Source organism: Mustela putorius, unplaced genomic scaffold (genome assembly GCF_011764305.1).
Source record: "Mustela putorius furo isolate JIRA1106 unplaced genomic scaffold, ASM1176430v1.1 tig00000174_pilon_pilon_pilon, whole genome shotgun sequence".
NCBI lineage: Eukaryota > Metazoa > Chordata > Mammalia > Carnivora > Mustelidae > Mustela > Mustela putorius.
In genome coordinates this window covers 43,504,687-43,525,817 of record NW_025421304.1, presented here as the reverse complement: position 1 = coordinate 43,525,817, position 21,131 = coordinate 43,504,687, and the positions used below count along the sequence as shown (strand labels likewise).

Genomic DNA, 21,131 nt, shown 5'->3' with positions numbered 1-21,131 from the left:
GAAGTGCATGGAGTGTGCGTGGTCCTGGCCACCTGTGGACTGGGGACCTCCTGGCCCACTCAGGGACTCACGGATTGACATTTGCAAGTGTCTCTGGCCAGCGGGTCTGGGGGAGGAGGCCGGCGTGGAGGGAGGTGTGAGCAGTGTCTGTGGGGCCAGGCCCGCCGACAGCAGCCTCCGGGTTAACCGAGGGCTAGCGGGCTTGGGGGCGGGCAGGCATGGGCCCAGGGGAGAGTGCAGGCCTGGGCCGAACTCGGGGGGAGCCATGTCCCCCAGCCCTGCAGGGCAGGTGGGGGGGGTGACGTGGACCCGGGAAAGCCACAGCTGGGGGAAGGCCGAGGCCCGGGGAGGTGGCTGGCATGTGAGCCCGAGCCTCCGGGCCAGGTGAGGCCGAGAGCATCTGCAGAGGACACTGCCCGGGCCCGATGAGGATGGGCTGGGCAGCCGTGGTCCGGAGCGGAACCCCCACCCCCATGGCCCCGGCCAGCGGACGTGCCGGGTGCTCAGGAACAGCCACTCACAGAGCCGACCCTGGTGGCATCCCCACCCTGGCCCCTAGAAAGGAGCTCCTGTCCCCCGTCGCACGCTCTCCGGCTGCTGGGCCTCAGCCAGAGGCCCCTGGAGGGGCCAGAGCCCTGAGACAGTCTGTCCCAAGGGAGCAGTGGCCCTGAGCACCCCCCCCAACTCCCCGGCTCCGGCTTCGTGCACAGCCCAGCGGGAAGGGCGGGCGGGTGGGGCCCTCAGGACGGCACTGCACGCGGGGGCGCAGGGCTCTGTGCTGGGCACGTGGGTGCTCTCGCGTGCGGGGCTGTGTGTGTGTGTGCGTGTGCCTGTGTGAGTACACGTGTGACGGGTGCGCGTGTGTCCGCGTGTGTATGTCCGTGCACACGTGTGTGTGCCTGCGTGTGTGCACGAGCACCCGTGTCCCCTTGTGTGCACGTGTCTGTGTGTGCACGCGGGCCTGAGAGGACATGGGCACGTCCGCGTGTAGGGCACACGCGCAGCTGTGTACAGACACGAGTGCGTGTGCATGGGAGAGCGGGCAAGGATGCTGAGGCGGGGCGCGGGGCGGGGAACGGAGCGTACGTGTCAGGGAACGGGGATCAGGGGCCGGGGGCTGCCCTGAGTAGTTGCCAGAGGGGACAAGGTGTGAGTGACCGCTGGGCGTATCAGACAAGCCTCAGGAACCCAGACGTGTCCGTCCCCTCCCACATCTGGAGCCCCTGCCACCGTCCCCACGGGCCCCAGCAGCCCATGCTCTCTGCCATCTCTGCAGGCCCTGGTCATTGCGGTCAGACTCTGAGGCCGGGAAGCGGGGTGCAGGCCGGCCGGGCTCAGGCTCAGCCTTTCCCTCTGTCCCTCAAAGCTGAGGAGTGAGGTCTTGTCTCAGGACATGGCACAGTGACCCAGGTGTCCACCGTCCTGGAACACTGCCCCCAGTGTTGGGGCCATGGGGACCGCCGGTGCCACTCCCCTGACCCTCCCCTGACCCGGCGCACTCATCACAGCGGCCTCCGGTCCGGGGTGTCGCAGCCCCAGACAGCGGCCTGCACAGCCCGAGGCTCCCGCACATTCACCTCCGGGGTGTGGCAGCCCCAGACAGCGGCCCACCTGCAGCCTCCGGGCCAGGATCCAGCCCTACCCGTGCAGGGTGTCCAGGCCCCTCTGTGCCCCCACAAGCCCTGTCAGCCCAAGTGATGGGGCCTGTGGAGGCCACGGGGCACCACTTGGGCGGTCATGGCCGAGGTGAGGGTCATGGCCTTTCTGGAATGGTGAGCCCCTGATCCCCTGAATGGGGATAGAGGTCTGCAGGTCCCTTGTGGGGGAGAAGCCTCTCTGCCCGCTCCCAGCAGACCCCTGAGCAGCCTGGCGGGGGTCCTGGTGTGGTGCACCCCCGGCTGTGGAGGGCCTGGCCATGCAGCCCAGAGCAAGGCCAGAGGCCTGGTGCAGTCAGGGAACCACGCCTGCCCAGGCCCACCCACTGCTGACCTGGGCCCGCTTGCCCATCTGTGCGGGGTGTCCAGTGCCCCCATGCCCCCGCTGCGGGCTCTGGCCCTGCGGCCCCCCCGCGTCTTCAGTCCACCTCTCCCTCCTGCAGTGATGAACGGTGGTCACTCACCCACGGCCGTCAACGGGGCTCCGTCCACGCCCAGCGGCTTCAGCAATGGCCCGGCCACCTCGTCCACGGCCTCGCTGTCCACGCAGCACCTGCCCCCGGCCTGCGGGGCGCGGCAGCTCAGCAAGCTGAAGCGTTTCCTCACCACCCTGCAGCAGTTCGGCACCGACATCTCCCCGGAGATCGGGGAGCGCGTGCGCACGCTGGTGCTGGGGCTCGTGGTGAGTGGGGCGGCCGGCAGGGCCGGCGGGCTGCGGGGCCGTGCCGCGGGGCTCGGGCTGACTGTGGCCGTGTCTCCTCGCCCAGAACGCCACGCTTACCATCGAGGAGTTCCATTCCAAGCTTCAGGAGGCCACCAACTTCCCTCTGCGTCCCTTCGTCATCCCCTTCCTGAAGGTGAGCCCGCGTCCCCGTCCCCCAGCGGCGGGGCCCCCGCGCCGTCCCGTGTCTGTCCCCCGCCTGCTGTGACCAGGCACCGCGCTCGGCCCACCCCACGGGCTCCTGTGTGGGAACAGCACTGACCAGCCAGGCCCGACTCCTCCGCGTTGTGGCTGCAGACCAGCTCCTCCAGCCCCAGGGCTCCGAGACCCTGCCCCCCCGCTCCGCCGTGGCCAAACGCACCCCTCCTCCCCGCAGCACCTGCTGTGCGCCCGGTGGCCCGCAGGAGGCCTGGGGACGCGGTGTGAGGGAGCTGAGCCAGCCAGCCAGCTACAGATCAGCAGGGGTGAGGAGGATGAGGGAGGGGGCCGGTGGGCCACAGGGCACAGACCAGCAGGGACTACACGCCCCGCGGCCCAAGGCAGGGATGTGTCTCCTGTGTTTGCTGTGAGGCTGGAGCAGATGGAGGGGAGAGTGACCGGGACAGATGGAGGGATGGGCTGACGGACAGACGGGTGGTGTCAGAATGAGGGCCGTGTGGCCAGACGGGGAGGGTCGTCAGGGGACCAGGGCCTCGGCGCAGGGAAGGGTAGTGGCAGGCCGACTGCAGCAGTACTGTGAGGGCTGTGAGCCATGGAGCTTCCTGGGCCCCAGCCCAGAGCCCCGGGGCCGGAATCTGCCTTGTGACAAGGGGCCGAGCCCATACAAAGTAGGACAAGCGTAGTGCTACAGCCCGTGGCCGTTTTCTCCTTGCGGGACTTCTCAGGGCCTTCTCTCCAGCAGGAGGGCCTTGTGTCTCTGGAGAGGGCAGAGGTGAAATGCTTCCCAAATGCATGTGACCCTGTGACACTTTACTTCTGAGCCCCTCTGGTGGTCCCAGAGCTCACTTAGGCGCTGCCGTCTCCCCAGGCCCTGCTCACCAGCGCAGCGGGCCCTGGCCAGGGCTGCCTTCCAGGGTCTTGAGGACAGAGGAGGGCAGATGCTCCTGCCTTTGAGCCCCGCCCCTGAGCCGCTGCTGTTGGCCTGGGCCAAGCTAGCTCAGCCCCTCGGACTTAGTTTCTGCAAACGTGCCATGGACGTGGCCCCATTGCCATTGGGAAGGCGGCAGATGCTCGCTTCATGGGGGCGTCCTCATCGGGGCACGTCAACGTCTGTGGACGAGGCCTGCTTAGAAAGCTCTTCCCCGCACCCCTGCTGACCCCGCCCCCACCGCAGCCCTGTGAGCGGACGGCACAGGACCCCCCACCGTTCTTGGCTCGCAGGTCCCCACTGTAGAGAGCTGCAGTCCGGACGCCCCGGGGCCATCAGACGCCCTGGGCTGGCACCGCAGTCCCTGCAGTCCCTGTCAAGAGGACCCTGGGTCCCGCCCCACGCCCGTCCCCTCGCCCCTGCTTCCTGCCCTCCCGCCCACACCCTGCTGGGCTCACACCCTGGGCCGGACGCCTGCGGCAGCGCCAACATTTGGGCCCATCCGGCCGTCGTCCGCCAGTCGTCAGGAGCCCTGCCCTGCCCTGCCCTGCCCTGCCTCTGACCCACGCTCTCCATCTTTGGGGACACAGGGCGCCTGCTTATCCGTCAGATCAAATATTTACAGCAGATGTTGCAGTCTGTGCAGCTGCCCTCGTTGGCGGGAGGAGCGGGGCACATCCGGGGGCCCCTGCTCTGGGCCCAGCCAGGCCCCTGGCCCCCCGCCCCCGGCCCCGCCGCCCCACACAGGGTCCACCCAAAGTCCCCTCAATGTGGCACCAGGCGGGTCACACCAGGGCCCAGCACCAGCTGTGACGGTGCCCTCTGGCTCTGTCCCCTTGAAGGGCTCCCGGGGCTCTCACACCAAGACTGCTCTCATGGTCACCAGGCAGCCACTGTCTGTGCCTGTCGCCCCCCCCCCAACCCCAGGGCTCGGGGCCAGCACGCCGTTAAGGACACAGAGTCTGTCTCCCTCACCTGGAGCTCCAGGGTGCAGCCAGTTCTGTCTGCAGGCCGAGCCCCCCAGGTCCTGCCCCCACGCCACTCCAGCGGAAGCCCCAGCCACTTGAGAACACGGCACTGTGGGGGTGCACGACCCTGATTTCCCGTCTGGGACCTGGGCTGGAGGTGGGGAGCCTCTTCCCACGGATTCACCACCCACCAGGCCCACCGTGGGGCACGAGCTGTCACAGGTGTCTTATCGCCTGCCGAAGAGGCAGGAACTGTCGCGGGCCTGGCTCAGAGCCCAGAGCTGGGGTCTCGGCCTCTCCCCCAGTAACCCTCACTGGGGCAGGACTGCCTGAGGCCGGGAGAACAGGCAGCTTCGCACGGCCCCGCTGGGGGGGGGGCCCTGGGGGGGCCCCAGGGTCCCGAGGCGGAGGCGGGGTGGCCTGATCGCCGGGCCCGTAGCACCCCAGCCGCGTAGGCAGCAGGGAAAGCCCTGGACGGGCCACAGAAGCAACACAAGCCCTCATGAGACGGGGGGCCCGGTTCAGCCAGGCCCACAGTCGCACGTGTCCGTGCAAACATTGATTTCCCTTTGGCCTGAGTTCCCGCCTGTGAAGAAGGGGCTTCGGGGCCTTCCTGCAGTTGTTGGTGTTCACGGGGCTCTGGTGACGAGCTCAGCCTGTCGACATCGGGGCTGGGTCTCCCCTGTGACCGGGGCCCTGGGAACACAACGGGGATGACTGCCCCAGAGGCACGTGTGAGACCAGCTGCCCCACAGCCCACCCTCGTTCTTCTGGCCTGTGGCTCCGCTTTCCCCACCCCCACCAGGCCCCGAGACCCCTGAACCCTCTTCAGCCTGACATGCAGCAGCTTATGTGGCGGGGCTTCCCAGGAGCTGGGAGGTGCTGCCCCACCCGACCAGCCCTCCGCCCTCGGGCCGGCTCCCAGCTGGCCCCAGCCTGCCAGGAATCCAGATGTTTCCACGGCCTGAACAGCGACCAGCCGGCCAGCCGGGGCCCCAGCAGTCCCCACCCTGCTGAGGGGAGGCCGTGGGGGGTGGGGAAGGCAGCGGAGGGTGTTTGGCGTCTTCAGACCTCCCGGGACCTGCCTTCCCAGCTCCTGCTCCTAACGTGTCCGACAGATGGCGGGCTGGCCGCTGTTCAGCTCTCCAAATAGAAAACAGGCCTGGCGGCCGGCTCTGCCTCACAAACCCTCGCCGGCTGCTTGATCGGGTCTGGTTGGACACGCCCACGGGGGGCTGGAGAGCCGGCCACGGGGAAGCTGGGGGGATCCTGTGTATTTGCAAAACCCTGGGAGCTGCCGGCTCTCCCAAGCAGCCCTCCTCTGGGCCCCCGTCCGGCCTGTCCCCTGCCCGCCGCCGTGCCGTTGGAGGAGCCCACGTGCAGCCCAGCAGCCCACGCCAGGCGGGGGGTGGGAGCAGGTCTGGGGCGGCAGCGGCTGGGACTGCCCCGGGTCCCGTGCCCCCCCGGATGTGGGCTGTGCTCTCCTCACCCACAGACGCGGAACCAAGTGGTCACGTGTGTCATGGGTGGTTGTAAGGATCGCGGGAGAGGACGCGTGTGATGGTGCAAGTGGGGTGGGCACGGGCCCACGTGTGCTCTGGGTTCCAGGCTGCTCGGGGCTGGGCTGGGCAGGGCACCGCAGGACGTGGGAGAGCCAGGGCTGCACGTCGGGGTCCGGAGCGCACAGGCAGGGCGCGGCTCCCAGCTCCTCCTCTCATGGTCTGGGGGGGGGGGGCTGCTTCCTTGCCTCCCTGAGCCTCAGCTCTGCCCTCCACACCGCAGCTGACTGGGTGCCCCCACGGGTGAAGGCAGAGCCCTGCTTAGGAGTCCTTCCTCCGGATGCCCTCAGGGGAGGAAGCTCACCGAAGCGGGAAAACCGAGCCTGGGGGTCCAGGATCTGGGCTCAGGGCCCCCCAGCACCTCGATCACTGTGCCCACCCCCATTCCCAGACTGTACTGGAGGAACCCCAGAGAGCTCGTGCAGTGTGCCCGGGGTCCCAGAGCAGGGCTGGCTGCCAGCCTCCCGACCGCGCAGCAGAGCACACTTGGGCCTTGGCCCCTGTCGGCAGTGACCGCCGCCGTCTCTCCCTGCCGCAGGCAAACCTGCCCTTGCTGCAGAGGGAACTCGTGCACTGTGCCCGCCTCGCCAAGCAGACCCCCGCCCAGTACCTCGCCCAGCACGAGCAGCTCCTGCTGGACGCCAACGCCTCCTCCCCCGTCGACTCCTCGGAGCTCCTACTGGACACCAACGAGCATGGCAAGAGGAGGACCCCTGACAGGTGGGGGGGGCCGAGGGGGGAGGCCGCAGAGGGACGGGGTCCGGGGAGGCCACAGAGGGACAGGGTCCGGGGCTTGGCATCCCAGTGACTCGGGGGGCCCCTGGGAGGACAAGGGAGTGTTCAGGAGGGAGTCCGTGTGCTGGGAACGAGGTGGCTCTTCGCTTTGGGCTGCAGGTGGACCCGAGCGTCCAGGCACCTGAGGTCTCCAGGTGGCTGGGCTGGCCCTCAGGGTGGGTCACAATGCCAGACGCTTGTCTGGCTGCTGGAGAACGCATGGCTGTCTTCCTAGACCCTCAGCAGAGGCTCAGGCTCCCTGACCGCAGCCCCAGGAGCCACCAGCGGGCAGTGGAAGCACGACCCCCACAGGAGGAGGGGGAGTGGGGGGCTGGGCTGGGCCTCGTCTCTCTCCTTGTGCATCTGTCTCTGCCCTGTGGCTCTTTCTCCTTCTCCCTGCCCGTGCCTGTCTCTCTTTCACTCCTCCTGCCCGGGCTTCTGTCCACGGTTCGTGGTCTGTGACCCCACCTGCTCTTTGTGTCAGGACCAAAGACAATGGGTCAGACCGTGACCCACTGCACCCCGACCACCTCAGCAAACGGCCGTGCACCCTGAGCCCCGCCCAGCGCTACAGCCCCAGCAACGGGCTGCCTCACCCCACGCCTCCCCCGCACTACCGCCTGGAGGACATGGCCATGGCCCACCACTTCCGCGACTCCTACCGCCACCCCGACCCCCGGGAGCTGCGGGAGCGCCATCGGCAGCTCGGTGAGCAGAGCACGGGGGGCCGTGTGGGCCTGCACAGGCTGGGGAGCGGCACAGAGCCGCGGTGAGAGACAGGCAGATGCCTCTGGGCCTTGTCTGTCCAGGAAGGATGCTGAGGAAACAGGTGTGGGAGAGAATCGGAATGGAGTGGGGCGTGCCCCTGGCCTTCGTGAGGGCCATCTTTCCCAGCCCTCTGTCTTGGGGGTCTGACATCCCTGATGGGTGGGGGGGCCTCCCTCCCCCAGGGGGAAGGGGTGTGGTTGCAGAGCTGCCTGTCCCCTGGGACCAGGCATTCCCTCTATGGGAACCTAGAAAGGTGTTGGCCGTTGGCCAGGTCCACACACAGGATGTGCTGCCTGGGGGTTGTGGGTCCCTAGGGGCAGCAGGAGGCTGGGGGCCCGGCCAGCCAGCAGGAGACCCCCTGTTAGCCTGCTTCCAGGGACTCCCACACTCTGGGCCCAAGATCCCGAGAGAAAATAAATGCCCCCCTAAGACTCACGAGCCCTCTCCGAGGACCGCCGACGACACCGGGCGAGTCCAGCTCTCTGAGTGGGAGAGTGAGGCCCACATACCAGATCCCAGAGCGTGCAGGAGGGACGTGCAGAGCCCGGCTCTCGGGGGACAGAGGGAGCCTCGGAGAGGCACCAGCTCCCACCCCGCAGCCTCCCGTGCGTCCGCTGACCTCCCAGGCTCAGTCTCTTCCTCCGTCACCGACAGGCGCCCCACCCCTCCGGCGTCAGGAGAGCTCACACAGGGCCTGGCACAGGGGAAGGCCTGGTACTGACGGGAGGGCAGGCCCACATCACAAACGAGGAGACCCAGAAAACCCAGTGCATGTGCCCAAAGCCTTCTTGTCCTACCTGCCTGACTCTCTGACCCCTTCTGTGCTGAGGAAAGAGAGATGAAAAGAACCAGCCCACACCCCAGGGCCCCCAGCGTCCTGGGGAACAGCCTGGAAACAGCTGCCCCAGAGAGTCCCAGGGTGCCCTTGGGGGGCCCAGAGGCAGGGTCAGCAGAGGCCTCGCCCTGTACAAGGCCATCTCCCCACCCCCACTCTGCAGAAGCTTCCAGGGCCTGGGCCCAGGCAGCAGGTGACAGCATGGGGCAGGTGCTAATTCCCACCCGCTTCTGCTAATGCAAAAATAAACACCAGCTGTCAGGCACATCTCAGCCACTATTTTGGTTGGGGTGTGGGCACGGGCCCTGGTTCCGCGGGTGGCGGGGCCCGGTGGGGGACGGCAGGCTGGGCCACCACCTCTCACGCTCACTCCCGCCGCACTTTGAAGAGGCATTTCAGGTTTGGGGAGGCTAGAGGACCCTCAGGGACTGGACAAGGCCTAAACCGTGAGAGCCCCGACCAGCCAGCCCCGGCCAGCCCCGGGTTACCGGCATAGCTCGCGGCCCCGCGACGGGAGCATCCGAAGCAGCGTGCGGCCCAGAGCCTCCAAGCTGTCAGGACAGCCCGAGGACAGGCAGGCACTGCTGCATGGGTTCAGGGCTGTGTCTCACCACCGCTGGGAGGCAGGGTTGTTTCAGTCGCTGGCGCTCTGCCGGCCAGTAGCTGAGGGCACACTTGAGGCTCGGGCTGACCTTGGGCGACCTTGGGACGTCACACCCCCTGAGCCAGCCTCGGTGTTCTCGTCTGTCGGATGGGAGCGACAGTAGAAGCCACCTTGGGGGGCCCTCCCCGCCCGTGCCCCTCTGGAGAGCCTTCTCACTCCCTGGAAGGTCAGCAGGGTAGGGAAATGCACACAGAGCGCTGAGGAGAAGGGGCCTGGGAGCCTGTGGGGAACAAGGGTTTCCCAGACCTCCGTCTCCCAGGGGACCCCCTTGGACCCAGCCCATGGGCCAGACCCCAGCCTCTTGTGCCGCTGGACTTGGGCCCAGGAGACTCAGCAGCCCCGCCCAGGACAGAATGAACTGGGCAGCAGCCAGGACTGTTTCGCACGCAGATCCCTGTGGGGCTGAATGAATTCTCAAGGGCTCAGGACTGCTGAGGAGGGGGCCTGGGACCTGGGCTTTGAGGGGTGTGTAGGAGTCCAGCTGGCTACCAGGGCATAGAGCAGCATGGGCTGGAGAAGGGCTGGAGCCGGGCAGCGGCCAGTGACCCCTGACAGTTTGGAGGAGGGACAAGGCCATCAAAGTGGGGCCTGAAGCAGCTTCGCGGGCAGCAGCAGGGAGAGGGAGATACGCTCGGTTTGGAGACAGGGAGGTGGGGGAGGGGTGGCCCAGCCTGGACTGAGGGATGGGACCCGACTCTTCCTCCCAAACACGGAGTAGAGGCCAGACCTGTTCTTGACCTCCCCCCAAGGCAGTGGACAGAGGGTCCGTGTTTAGGGTCCTCCTCCTCATCCTCTTCACTTCCTTTAGGCAGGCAAAGCCGAGCCCCAGGACGGATCCTGGGGTGAGGGGCGGGGCTTGGGGCACTGGGCGGGGCCTCGGTGTGGGGCGGGGCCTGGAGGGCTTGGGACTGGGGAAGGGACACAGGAAAGACCATTGCCGGGCATGAGGGCGGGGTCTGCGGGCCTGGGGGGCCTGGGGGGCCTGGGCCGGGGGTCTGGACTGAGCGTCTGCGCACCCTGCAGCGGCGCAGGGGTCCCGGCAGGAGGAGGTGATCGACCACAGGCTCACGGAGCGGGAGTGGGCAGAGGAGTGGAAGCATGTTAACAACGTGAGTGTCCAGCGCGGCGCCCGGAGACTCCCGGGGCTCCGCCCAGCCCGCGGGGCCCTGGGGCTGCGGGGGGACAAGCTCCCTGTGCGCCCCGCTTTGTACCTGCCTGGGCCGTCAGCCCCTCAGAACCTTCGCATCTCCGCCCCTATGGAGCAGCTCTGCCTCTGGGAGAAAGGGGGCTTGGGGCGTTGGGACCCCTTCCACTCTGTGTTCAGGGTCATCCCTCCCCTGCTTCCTTTGTGGGACGGAGCCCCGGCAGGTGTGGTTCCCAGAGCAGCTCTGGCCCATCTGCTCTCCCCCGGCAGAGCACCCCTTGGAGCATTGAAAGAACGGCCCCAGATGGAGAATCCGGCCGTCACCCCCCACCCCAGGCCTGGTGCCCAGGCAGCGGGAGGCAGTTTTCACACCATGGCGCTGAGCGCACTGTGGCGGGCCCTCGTGGCCGGCGGGCTGGCCCAGGCCCAGGGCGTAGGAGAAGTTCCGTGGCCGTCCCCCGCAGAGCAGCCCCCCAGCCCCACACGCTCCCTGCCCCCACCTGCCCGCCCACAGCTTCTGAACTGCATCATGGACATGGCCGAGAAGACACGGCGCTCGCTGACGGTGCTGCGCCAGTGCCAAGAAGCAGACCGGGAGGAGCTCAGCCACTGGGTCCGGCGCTGCAGCGACAGTGAAGACGCCAAGAAGCGCCCCGCGCCTGCCCCCGCCCGGGCCCTCAACAGCTCCCCGGGTGCACAGGGGTCTCCGCTAGGTGCGTGCGAGGGGGCACCACGGGGGGCAGGGTTGCACGGCAGCGGCGTCGAGGACGGAGACCAGCACCGCCGTTCTGGCACTGCAGTGTAAGGATACAGCCCAAAGCCCCGGAAGCCCTGACTCAGGGCAGGTGACCGCGGAAACCGAGCGAGGCCCAGGTCCCAGCCGAGGCCAAGGGGCCCCCGAGGTTCCTCCTTCCTGGCAGTGCCTTGCCCACCCCACCCCCCCGGCAGTGGGTACAGGGTTCCGACCCAGGGGCGTGCCAGGAGACCCCCGCAGGGACACACACTGTGTTCCCCTTACCCGGCTGGGTGTTGCCCCTTCTGTGTGTGAAGCGCGCATCTCTGTGTTGCAGACGCCCACCGGGAGTTCATGCCTCGGAGCCTCTCTGGCTACATGCCCGAGGACATATGGAGGAAGGCTGGTGAGTGCGGGGGAGGGGCAGGGGGGCACCCGGCGTGCCCTCCGTGCCCTGCGGTAAGGCTCAGGGCGCACTCAGTGTTCAGTGTAGGACGGTGGCGACCTGCCGTTTTCAGGCCGCTCAGCAGAACCGACTTGGTCCCTGGGTCTTGCACACACACGCGTGTGCACAGACACACGTGGCGGAGACAAAGAGCTGGGGTGCCTGTGGCCTTCTGGGTGTGGCACAGAGTCCCGTGGCCGGGGACACTCCCTGCACATGGGGACACACTGTGGGGAGGGCCAGGTAGAAGTAGGAGCCAGTGGGCAGCTTGAGAAAAAAAGAGGGGGACGGGGGCTCCCTTGGGGGGCGCCCGGGGAGAGAAGCAGCAGGGTCCCTGAGATGCTTTGGTTCATGGGTGGATTCGAGGAGAAGTGTAAGGCAGAGGGAGAGTCTCAGACTCTAGAGAGCGGAGAGAGGGCAGCATCCCTCCCCAGACTCAGACCGAGGGGCCACAGACGGGTAGCAGCTGCCTGGGACGAGATGGCGGAGGCCCAGGCCTGGACAGTGAGGGGGGTCCTCGTGTCCCTCGGCCTTCCCCTCTGCCTCCGTCTGTCCCCGGGAGACCCTTGGCGACAGCTGCACGGCACTCCCGGGGTACCCTGGGGGCGGGCAGCTCTCGGGAGCTCCGCCGGCAGCCGGCCACGCCCGGCGTGCAAAGGCTCGCACAGAAGGCCCCTTGAGCCCTGGTCACCCCTACCCGCATCCCCGCACCCACCGCAGGAGGAGCAATGCCAGGTACGCTGAGGCAGGCCTGAGCGGCCGTGGGTGGTTGCCAAGGCTGGAGAGCACCGTGAAACCCAAACACATTCTGGGCTCAGCCAGACAGCTGAGCTCACGCCGCAGCCCCAGGCCGGCTTATCTTCAGGCGGGAGCAGGCCAGAGGCGGCATGGGTGGGTGACCGCAATGCAGAGCCCTAGAGGGGGCGACCCTGGACTGCTTCAGCACGGCCCAGGAGAAGCAGACCGTCAGGGGCAGAACTGTATAGCTCTGGTTCTCGAGGTGGGTGCCGGCACCGGCAGCATCAGCGTCCCGTGGAGCTCACGGGCTCCGAGGTCCCAGGGTTCCTCCTCTCATGCTCACGGGGTCCACATCAGGGCGGACTTGGCCACACCCCCCAGGACAGTGCCACCACACACTGAGGTTTGGGAACAGCAGCGAAGGGCCAGGCTTGGGAGACGCCCGCACACCAGTCTGCCACACGCGTGCCCGGTCGCAGGTGCACGCGACGCGAGGAGGCCGGCGGGGCCCGGCCGCGTGTCGACAGCCCGCGTGTCGTTTGCAGAGGAGGCGGTGAATGAAGTGAAGCGGCAGGCCATGTCCGAGCTGCAGAAAGCCGTGTCGGACGCCGAGCGGAAGGCCCACGAGCTCATCAGCACAGAGCGCGCCAAGATGGAGCGCGCCTTGGCTGAAGCCCGGCGGCAGGCCTCGGAGGACGCCCTGACCGTCGTCAACCAACAGGAGGACTCCAGCGAGGTACGGCTGCCCGCCGGCCCCCCACCCCGGCCCCAGCCTCCAGGTCCAGGCCCCGAACCCTCACCGGGTCACCTCCCAGCCTCACGACCTTGGGCAGCTGGGGCTCCCCATCGTGTGGGTGCGGACACTGAGGGCTCCAGGGCTAGGTGGCTTGCTCTAGGCCACACCCGAGGCCTCGTGGGCCAGGATTCAAACCCAGGCCGGCCGACGCCTGTGCTCCGGCTAATGGTGACAGCAGGGGTGCCAGGTGGGTGGAAACCACAGGTGCACACAGAGCGCCTCCCCGGCTGCCACCCACGCATGTGCCCAGCAGGGGCATGAGCGCCAGCATCCTGCTTGTACAGGGGCATCAGGGGCTGGGGGGAGGGTCCAGCAGAGCAAGGGCCGGTTGCCTCTTGTCTTTGTCCAGAAAGAGCTCTCGTGTCAGAGGAGTCAGGGGAAGGGAGACAGCTTGCTCAGGGGGCTCCTGGAACTGCCCTTTGGAAGGGACCCACCTCTAGAGGCCTGGTGTGTGTGTGTGTGCGTGGACAGGCCCCGAGGGTCAGCTCGTGTGTCTGCAGCGGCTGCTTCCGCAGACACCGAGCTCGGGAGGAGCAGGCGGGTAGAACAGGCAGACCGCTCGGGGCCGGGGCAGGGATGTGTGAGCAGACTGCTGGAGGAGGGGAGAGCAAGCCAGGCAGGGACCTGGGGGAGCAGTGCCCCCACGAGGAAGGGGTGGTGAGGACACAGGCAGGGGCACGCCGGGCCAAGTGAGGATGGTGTGGCCGAGCAGAGCAAGCCTAAGAGGCTCTGGGGGCTGACTAGATGCTGGGCCTTCCTCCTGGGGCAGGCATGGGCTCCCCGACCCTCGGCCTGGCTGCCAGCTCGGGTCCCTGCTGGTATCCCTGCCCACCTTTTGCTCACATGCACGCCTGAAGTTACTGCTCATCCCACAGAAAGGGAGCAGATGCCCGGTGGCCTGGGGCAGGCCTGGCCGTGACCCCACACTGGAGCCTGGCAGTCTTTTCCCAGCCAGGGCGCCATGTTCTGGGGTTGGAGTCCAGCTAACCCGGGAGGGCTTCCTGGAAGAGAGGACAGGGTGTGACTGCCTTCCCTCCTGAGGACCCACAGTCCTGTAAATGCCACGTGAACCTGACCGCAGCTGGCTGGAATTGGGTGCCTCAGTAGTGCGAGCCCGATCCCCAGAATGGCCTAGCCAGGTGGCCGTGGTCATGGCTGTGGCCGCTGAAGGCCACCCACGAGCTGCTGCGAGTCACTGGTCAGGGCTGTCCTCTTCTCGCTCTGGGATGCCGTGGCCGGACCAAGTGCATGTGTTTGCGGCGTGTGCCACCCCTATCGGCCAGGCCAAGCACCTGGGTGGACGGGGCCCAGCGTCCGCCCCGTAGCCACCCCCTGACTGTGTCCCCCCCCCCCGCAGAGCTGCTGGAACTGCGGACGCAAGGCTAGCGAGACGTGCAGCGGCTGCAACGCGGCGCGCTACTGCGGCGCCTTTTGCCAGCACCGGGACTGGGAGAAGCACCACCACGTGTGCGGCCAGAGCCTGCAGGGCCCCGTGGCCGCCGTGGCCGACCCGGGGCCCACACCGCCCGACGCCACGGCCAACTTGGGCCCCTGCCTGCCCGCGGGCGCCGCCAGCCCCAGCGAGGCCAGCTCTGCGGGGCCCTCTCGCCCCGGCTCGCCTGGCCCGCCGGGGCCCCTGGACGCCGCGCCCCGCTGACCCGTCCCCGCCCCTGCCCACGGCCCCCCAAGCCGGCTGCGGCCCATGGATGCCGAGCCCTCTGGCCCCGCCCGGCCCCGGGCGCCCCCCGTCCCCCGGCCCTGGGAGCCACTGCTGCTACTGCTTCTCTCCAAAAGAAAACAGAACCAACAAAGACTGCATCAACGCAACTTCCTCAGCAACCTGGCGGTCTCAGCACGACCGCGTGTCCTCAGAGACCCCCCTGCGACAGAGCGGCCCAGCCGCCGCCCACTCGCACTCCCCGTGTCTCTGTCTCTGTGACCCTTGTACACTTTCTCTTGAAGATGAAACCTGTTTGGTGGCTTATATTTTCAATGAAGGATTTTGGGGGGTTTTGTGGAATAGACCTACTGAGAGGTAGACTAAGGAAACGGGCTTTTGTCCCCTCCGTGATTAAAAAGGGAAACAGAACATGGACATGTTCCAGCAGGAGGTCGGAGCTGCCGTGGCCAGGAGCTCTTCCAGGGGCGTGGGGCCGACGCGGTGAAGACGGTAAGAATGATTCCCATTTCCAACTCAAGAAACATTTTTCAGAGTTTTTTTTCCTTTAACGTTAAACTCTTTGGCTTTAAGTAGAAATCCAAAAAGTTTTTTTTAAAAACAAAAAAAAGGAAAGGAACCATTCCTGTAAGCTACCTTGCCAGCTAGCTAGCCAAGGACGCCGGACACACCTCTGCTCCAAAGGAAACCCAAAAAGCAAACACAAGACATCAAAATCCAAAATGGTTTCGTCACTGCCAAAGTATTTTGTCCACGGTTTTACTCTACTCTCGGACTTGTTCAGGTGTCGCCCGTTCTCTTGCGTTGCCTCCGTGTCTGGAGTGTGAGGACCGCGGGTCTGGAGGGCTTCGCTCAACGAGAGGTCCCTTGGGTTTCTCTGCCATGGAGGGCGCCCTGCCCACTGCCCTCCGTGAATCTTCATCACGCTGCATTTTTCCACGTGTGGGAAAGCGCTAACGTGTCCTTCCCAGGAGAGAATAACTCTGAAACAAAACTGTGACAATCTTTTGGGTTGATCCTTGACTGCTTCTGGAAGCTCGAGGAGGCGGCCTCTGGGCCTTGGAAACGCTGCTTCGCCGCCTCTCCTCCTCTCCCTGCCCTCACGCCCCACGAGGCTGCCCGCCGCCACCCCGGCCCGGGGTCTGCTGCCCCCACTCTGCTCTGCACGCTGTCGCAGAAACGGAAGGAAAGCTGCAAACCAGGATGCCCTCGCCGGCCTGCTGGAGGCTGGGTTGGCCGCAGGGAGCCCCGCGTTTCTGTGCCGCTGCGGGGCCCCCAGCCCCGTCTCCTCACCCCACTCAGCTGCCCCGACCCTCTCACAGAGGACGTGAGAGAGTAGGGAAGCCCTCGCGGGGACTCCGTGGGAGGACCCGCGGTGGCTCGGCTCGCGGTCTGGCGTTCTCTTGCATCTCTGGGAGGGGTTCCCAGGACCGCAGTACGGGGAGTGACCAGCTACTGAAACTGGGGCTCTTGGGGGCCCCGCCGAGAGGCAGGAAGTCCTAGTATATGCTAATGTGAATGTATATAGTTTTCGAAGAGGTCCAAATCATGATGTTCATGGTGGTGATAACAGAGAAGGGTTGTTTGCCAAATAAAAACAGAGAAACCGCCGGAGCACAGAAAGCTCAGAAAATAGATTTTCAAAGAAATCAGAACTGTGGTCCTGTGGGGAGCAGTGGGTTTGTGCGATCGCCGTGATCTCTCCCAGAGCTGTAGGAGTTCATCGTGCGGTCCTGGGAAGACAGGTTCCGTCCAGGAGCCGCAGCCCGGGGACTTCCCAAGTCCTGCCTGATGGTGAGCCTGAGTCTCAAAGTCGAGACAGGCCTACCTTTCCTCCGGAAATGTCCCTGGGCTCGAGCCATGGGGCCAGGCACCTGTCAAAGGTCCACTTCCATGGGTTTCGGAAAAGCAAGGACTGGTGTGGGATTTGGGCTCTCGATGAGACTCTGGACACGCCTGCCGTGCGTCCAGGCTTCCGTCTTTCCCTCTGGCAAGCGCCGAACCTATGAAAACAGCCGTGTGGTTGGTGTACCTTGGAGGCAGGTGCTTTTGGACGCTGTTCCCCAAGGTTGTGTCCAGAGTGCATCTGCCCTGGGTAACCGGGGGGTCTGGGTGAGCAGGTCTGAGGCCCCGATGATCCAAGTCCCTGACGTCAGGACTAGGCTGAGGCCACAGGTCCGAGGCGAGGCGTGCAGGAGCCCTCCCCCGGGGCCCGCTGGCTTGCGCTGCCAGCCTGTGTCCCCGCTCCTCACAAGGCCCCCCTCAGGGTCAAGCAGGTGCACCAGGGAGTGTAGTGTGTCAGCTGGCCGGGGGTCTGAGATGGGGCAGCCCCTCCCCCCCGTCGCTGTTGGGAACAGGTCCCTCTCAAGCCCGTCTTCCCAGTGTTGTTCCCCCACCCGTGTCCCGGGCTGCAGGAGCCCAGCATGGAGAGCCGACCGCAGGCCGCAGGCCAGGCCAACAGTGGAGCCCCTGCGGGCTGAGCGGCTGGGGCAGGCGGCCTGCGGGGAGGAAGCTGAGGCTTGGCGCCAGCCACGGAGAGCTGTCCCGGGAAGCTCTGTGTCTGCCAATGCCTGCAGTGCCTCCCACCCAGGGACTGGGGCTGGTCCAGGTTGTGGGAGCTGGTGTTCCTGTCCGTCATGTGCTCAGGCCCCATTGGGCCAAAGACCTCACAGCAGCACCAAACACAGAATCAATAACTTTGGGGAGGGGCTGTGGCAGAGTTTCTGCCTTTAGGAGACGGGCTGGAGTGTGCGCCTGCCTTTCTCACGCAAAGAGGGGTCTGCTCTCTGCTCAGAGACCCTCGTGCCCTGCTACCTCCTGAGCTTGTAAACCGCTGGCCAGTCTCCTTCCCGCCAGCCAGCGCCAGGGTTAGACACACAGGTGACCCAAAACTTCAGGGAGACGCTGGTGCTCACGGAGCCTCCCTCCCCCTAAATCAAGCTCAGAGGGCTCCCATTCTGAGCCCCAGGCTACCGCAGCCAGGCAGCAGCCAGAGCTCCCTCGCCCCAAGCCCAGGCGCATACAGTGCGCAGATGGGGCGGGGGCGGGCAGCGAGAAGGGGACGGCCCCCCAGGCCCTCCCACCTCCCGTGTTTGACCCTCCACGTTCCCACCTGCTCCTCTACCTCCGTTTCCCATCTTGCCGTGGACCCGTTAGGACATGTCACCATCCCCAGGTGGTGTCTTGGGGGGGGTGTCCCTGCAAAGATGAGTGCCTCCTACTCCACGTGTGAACAGGCTGGCCTACCCCAGACTCCACCAGAATAGAGGGTCCCCATCCCGACAGCTCATCACAACCAAAGGGAAGCTGTGGGTGTTCCCAGGGCAAAGAGGAGAGCTGGGAGTCAGTCTCGCAGGTCCAGGAGCGTCAGGGGCGGGATGAGCGGAGGCAGATGCCCAGGCCAGGGGCTGCCGCAGGCGCTCCACGGGGGAGCCACTCATCAGGGTTTCTAGAGGTTCAGCAGCAGAGGGAGCCGGACAGGCCAGGGGCTAGGAGGTATTGGTTTGCTTTCATCTCAGTGACGTGGTAGAAAGAGATCCCAAATTTCTGTTTGCCGGTTTTCTCAAACATATCTTCAAAACGACACCAAAGGCCCTTCACTGTTACCCGGCTGTCCTGCAGGTTCTAGCCTGCTGTAGCCGGCGCGGCTGGCCGTTATGCTGCGCATCCCCCAGCCAGACTCCAGTTGTTCCTCAGTTCTTTTATTACGTCAGCTAACCCTTCTGACCAGTCATCTCTCCGGCCGTCCGTCCACTCACTCCCCCACCCACCCATGGACTGACCCATCCGTCCACCTGTCCATCCATCCGTCCACACATCCATCTGCCCGTCTGTCCAGCCATCCACTCATCCGTTCACACTCCCCAACCTGCGCATTCAGCCAAACACCCACCCAGTGCTCTGTCCGTCCGTCATTCTATCTCAGCTGCCACGTGATTCCACTGTCCCCCATTCAGACTTTCTCCTAATCACCTGTCTGCCCACCACCCACCCCAATACACACCAGACGCATATACGTCCGTCTGTTCTCCAATCTAACCCACACAACTATGCCTCAGTCCATCCATCGTGTCCGCCTCTCCATCCCTTGAACCCAGAGTAGCATCACCTAATCCTGCAGTGTTCCAAAACTACAAGGGCAATTTGGATGTTTCCATGACCTCAACTGCCCTAAAGGAATCTGCCTGTGAACTCAACTGGCCTCCCCCAGCTCCTCAACCATTGGTCCAAGCCTGCTCCGGGCATTGTGAAGAGACTGGACCGATGTCCTAGCAACAGGTTTGGCCAGTCTGAGACCGCTTGGCAAGTGTGGTGGCCACGGGCCAGGAGCACTCATTGGGAGATGGCCCACACACCTGCTCGGGGGCCCCGTGACCAGGGCCACCAGTCAGGGTGAGCACATTCCCTGGCAAGACCCCAACATTGTGGGTGTCCTGTCCTTGTCTCCAAGGCTCACTGCCTGGAGGAGGTGTCCTCAGGAAGGGAGGGGGGCGGGGAGAAAGAGACCAGTGCCCCGGAACCCCCTACCTGGGCGTGCATGGCTTGCTGCGCCTCTTTCCCGCTCCCGTCTTCCATCCTGGGCCGGCAGACTCTGGAAAGGAGCCCCTCAGAGCTCCAGAGAGCTGCAGGGACAGCCCCCGCCCAAGCTGAATGGCGGGGGATGTTCTCTGGGACACTGGAGGCACAGCACTTCCTAGCCCCAGGCTTCACGCCACATGGGATATTTTCCAAAATGGGGCTGGGAGCAAGGCCCCCAGATGATGGTCCCGCGGGCAGGACTGGAGGAGAAAGAGCATGAGGCACAGGGCCAGGGCTACGTATCTGCTCGTCCATCAACCCACTCACGGTTAAGGCCTGGGGAGCCCAGCGTCTGCCACGGCACCTGTCTGAGCCCCCACAGTTCTGGAAAACTCCATTTTGCATGCTTTCTATGCCTTTTGTTTCAACTTGACTGGCTCTCGGAGTCCCACCCCAAAGACGCCTTGTGAAACAATGTCCGGACTCAAATTGGAGCCCGTCTTTGTAGGACAGAGGCCATGGACACCCTTGCTGTCCACCAGGATGAGGGGGCCCAGCCAGGCTGGCCTCCAGGGTGTCAGGTCCTGGGAACAGGCTCGTGGGGTTGGATGGATTTTCCCGCTTTTTTTTTTTTTTTTTTTTAAACTCCCCGGAAGGAGTTGGAGCGAGTGTTGGTCCGTTTTCCATTTTCCTGTGACGGGTCTTCCTCAGTGCTATGGGACCCATGGCATGCCGTCCCCGTCGCGTGTCCCCTGATGTGTGTGTTTGGCCTGGGTGCTGTGGGACGTCCGGATTCAGGTCACACCCATTATCTGTGTCATGTAATAAAGCTAACGTTTGCCATCACGGGGCTGTGCCTCTCCTTGGTTCCTGGTGACCGCAGGGAAGCCGCATCTCGTGGGGCCGCTCACCGTCTCTGTAGGAGGGCTCTCCCGGTCCCAGGCAAGAGACAAGGCCCTGCCCCATGGGGGTGCTGGACAGATGGGTGACGTAAGTTGGGGTGTGCGTGGTGACGGACACCCTGGCTCAGTTCACCCACAGCCTCCTGTGCTCTTGCCGAGCAGAGTGAACTTCCAAGATCTGGGTCCTCAAGGTGATCTGGATGACCTTGGGCCCCGGGGACACCCAGGCTTGTGGCTGTGCCCGGCACCTTCCCCAAGACCCTCCCAAGGGAGGACACTGAGGGAAGGGACACCTTGACCCCAAGGAGCCAGGGTGTCGCGGCCAGAGTGTCCCGGCTCCCAGGGCAGGTCCTAGCCAGATTCGGATGCCCAGGGCTTGGCATTCCTGGTGTGCTGGCAGCCCCTGGGAGGAAAGGCTGTTATTAATACTTGGGCCCAGGCTTGGAACATGATGTATTTTGAAAGGTGTCATTGGAAAGGCCAGCGTGGGGGCGAGTCTGTACCCCCGCCAGGCGGCTGGCGGGAGCCCCAGCTGGGCCTGGTGTGTCAGCCGTCCCAGCAGAGAGCAGGCTGACGGCGTTTTTCCATTGCAGAGATCTGAGCTCAGACGGAGGCTGGCGGGGGGCCCAGCCTGAGTCCAGCCGGCTCTTGGCTCGGACACAGCCACCGTGGTGTTCCGCCTCCCACGTGGAAGTGGAGGGAAGGGCCCGGGCTGCAGGCCCTCCCCGGGGCCTCGGACCCCCAGGAGGCAGAAGACCCGGCGGCCTCGTGTTTCAGAATGGCTGTACTTCCATCCTCACCAGCCAGCCTTGGGCCAAGGCCCTGTCCTCAGTGCAGACACAGATGCTGCCCTTGAGGCACCATGACCTGCCCGGGGAGACTGAGGGGGGTCCTGGCGGAAGGAGGAGCAATGAGGGAGGCTTCCCGGAGGCGGCGGCGCAGAGGTTGCGCCCACCGTCAGTGTGCGTGGCTGTGTGGCCTCTGGAATGGAGGCAGTGTGGCAGCAGGGAGCTCCTGGAGACAGTGCAGCAGCGACAAGCGCTCCCACGCCCTCTGCCCCGTTGCGGAGAGAGTCTGTCCTGGGTCCAGGGCCCGCAGGCCAGCATCATGTAAGACGCAGCTCCCCACAGTTCAAGTCCCCAGGGA

At 65.6% G+C, this 21,131-nt stretch overlaps 1 protein-coding gene across 7 annotated transcripts in view; it reads left to right on the top strand.

The window, feature by feature from the left end:
- Positions 1-19,929, top strand: part of CBFA2T3 (CBFA2/RUNX1 partner transcriptional co-repressor 3) — a 79,973-nt gene extending 60,044 nt beyond the window's left edge. For 6 of the 7 annotated variants that reach the window (XM_045076449.1, XM_045076447.1, XM_004753806.3 and 3 more), the window contains 9 exons: positions 2,099-2,337; positions 2,423-2,512; positions 6,529-6,710; positions 7,249-7,472; positions 10,055-10,140; positions 10,690-10,888; positions 11,246-11,314; positions 12,637-12,827; positions 14,245-19,929. In XM_045076449.1, coding sequence (XP_044932384.1) covers positions 2,099-2,337; positions 2,423-2,512; positions 6,529-6,710; positions 7,249-7,472; positions 10,055-10,140; positions 10,690-10,888; positions 11,246-11,314; positions 12,637-12,827; positions 14,245-14,544 — 1,580 coding nt within the window. In that variant the 3' untranslated portion in view covers positions 14,545-19,929. Of the gene's footprint in view, positions 1-2,098; positions 2,338-2,422; positions 2,513-6,528; positions 6,711-7,248; positions 7,473-10,054; positions 10,141-10,689; positions 10,977-11,245; positions 11,315-12,636; positions 12,828-14,244 lie in introns of those variants that run through there. The other variant, XM_045076453.1, reaches the window with a different exon arrangement.
- The last annotated feature ends 1,202 nt before the right edge of the window (positions 19,930-21,131 follow it).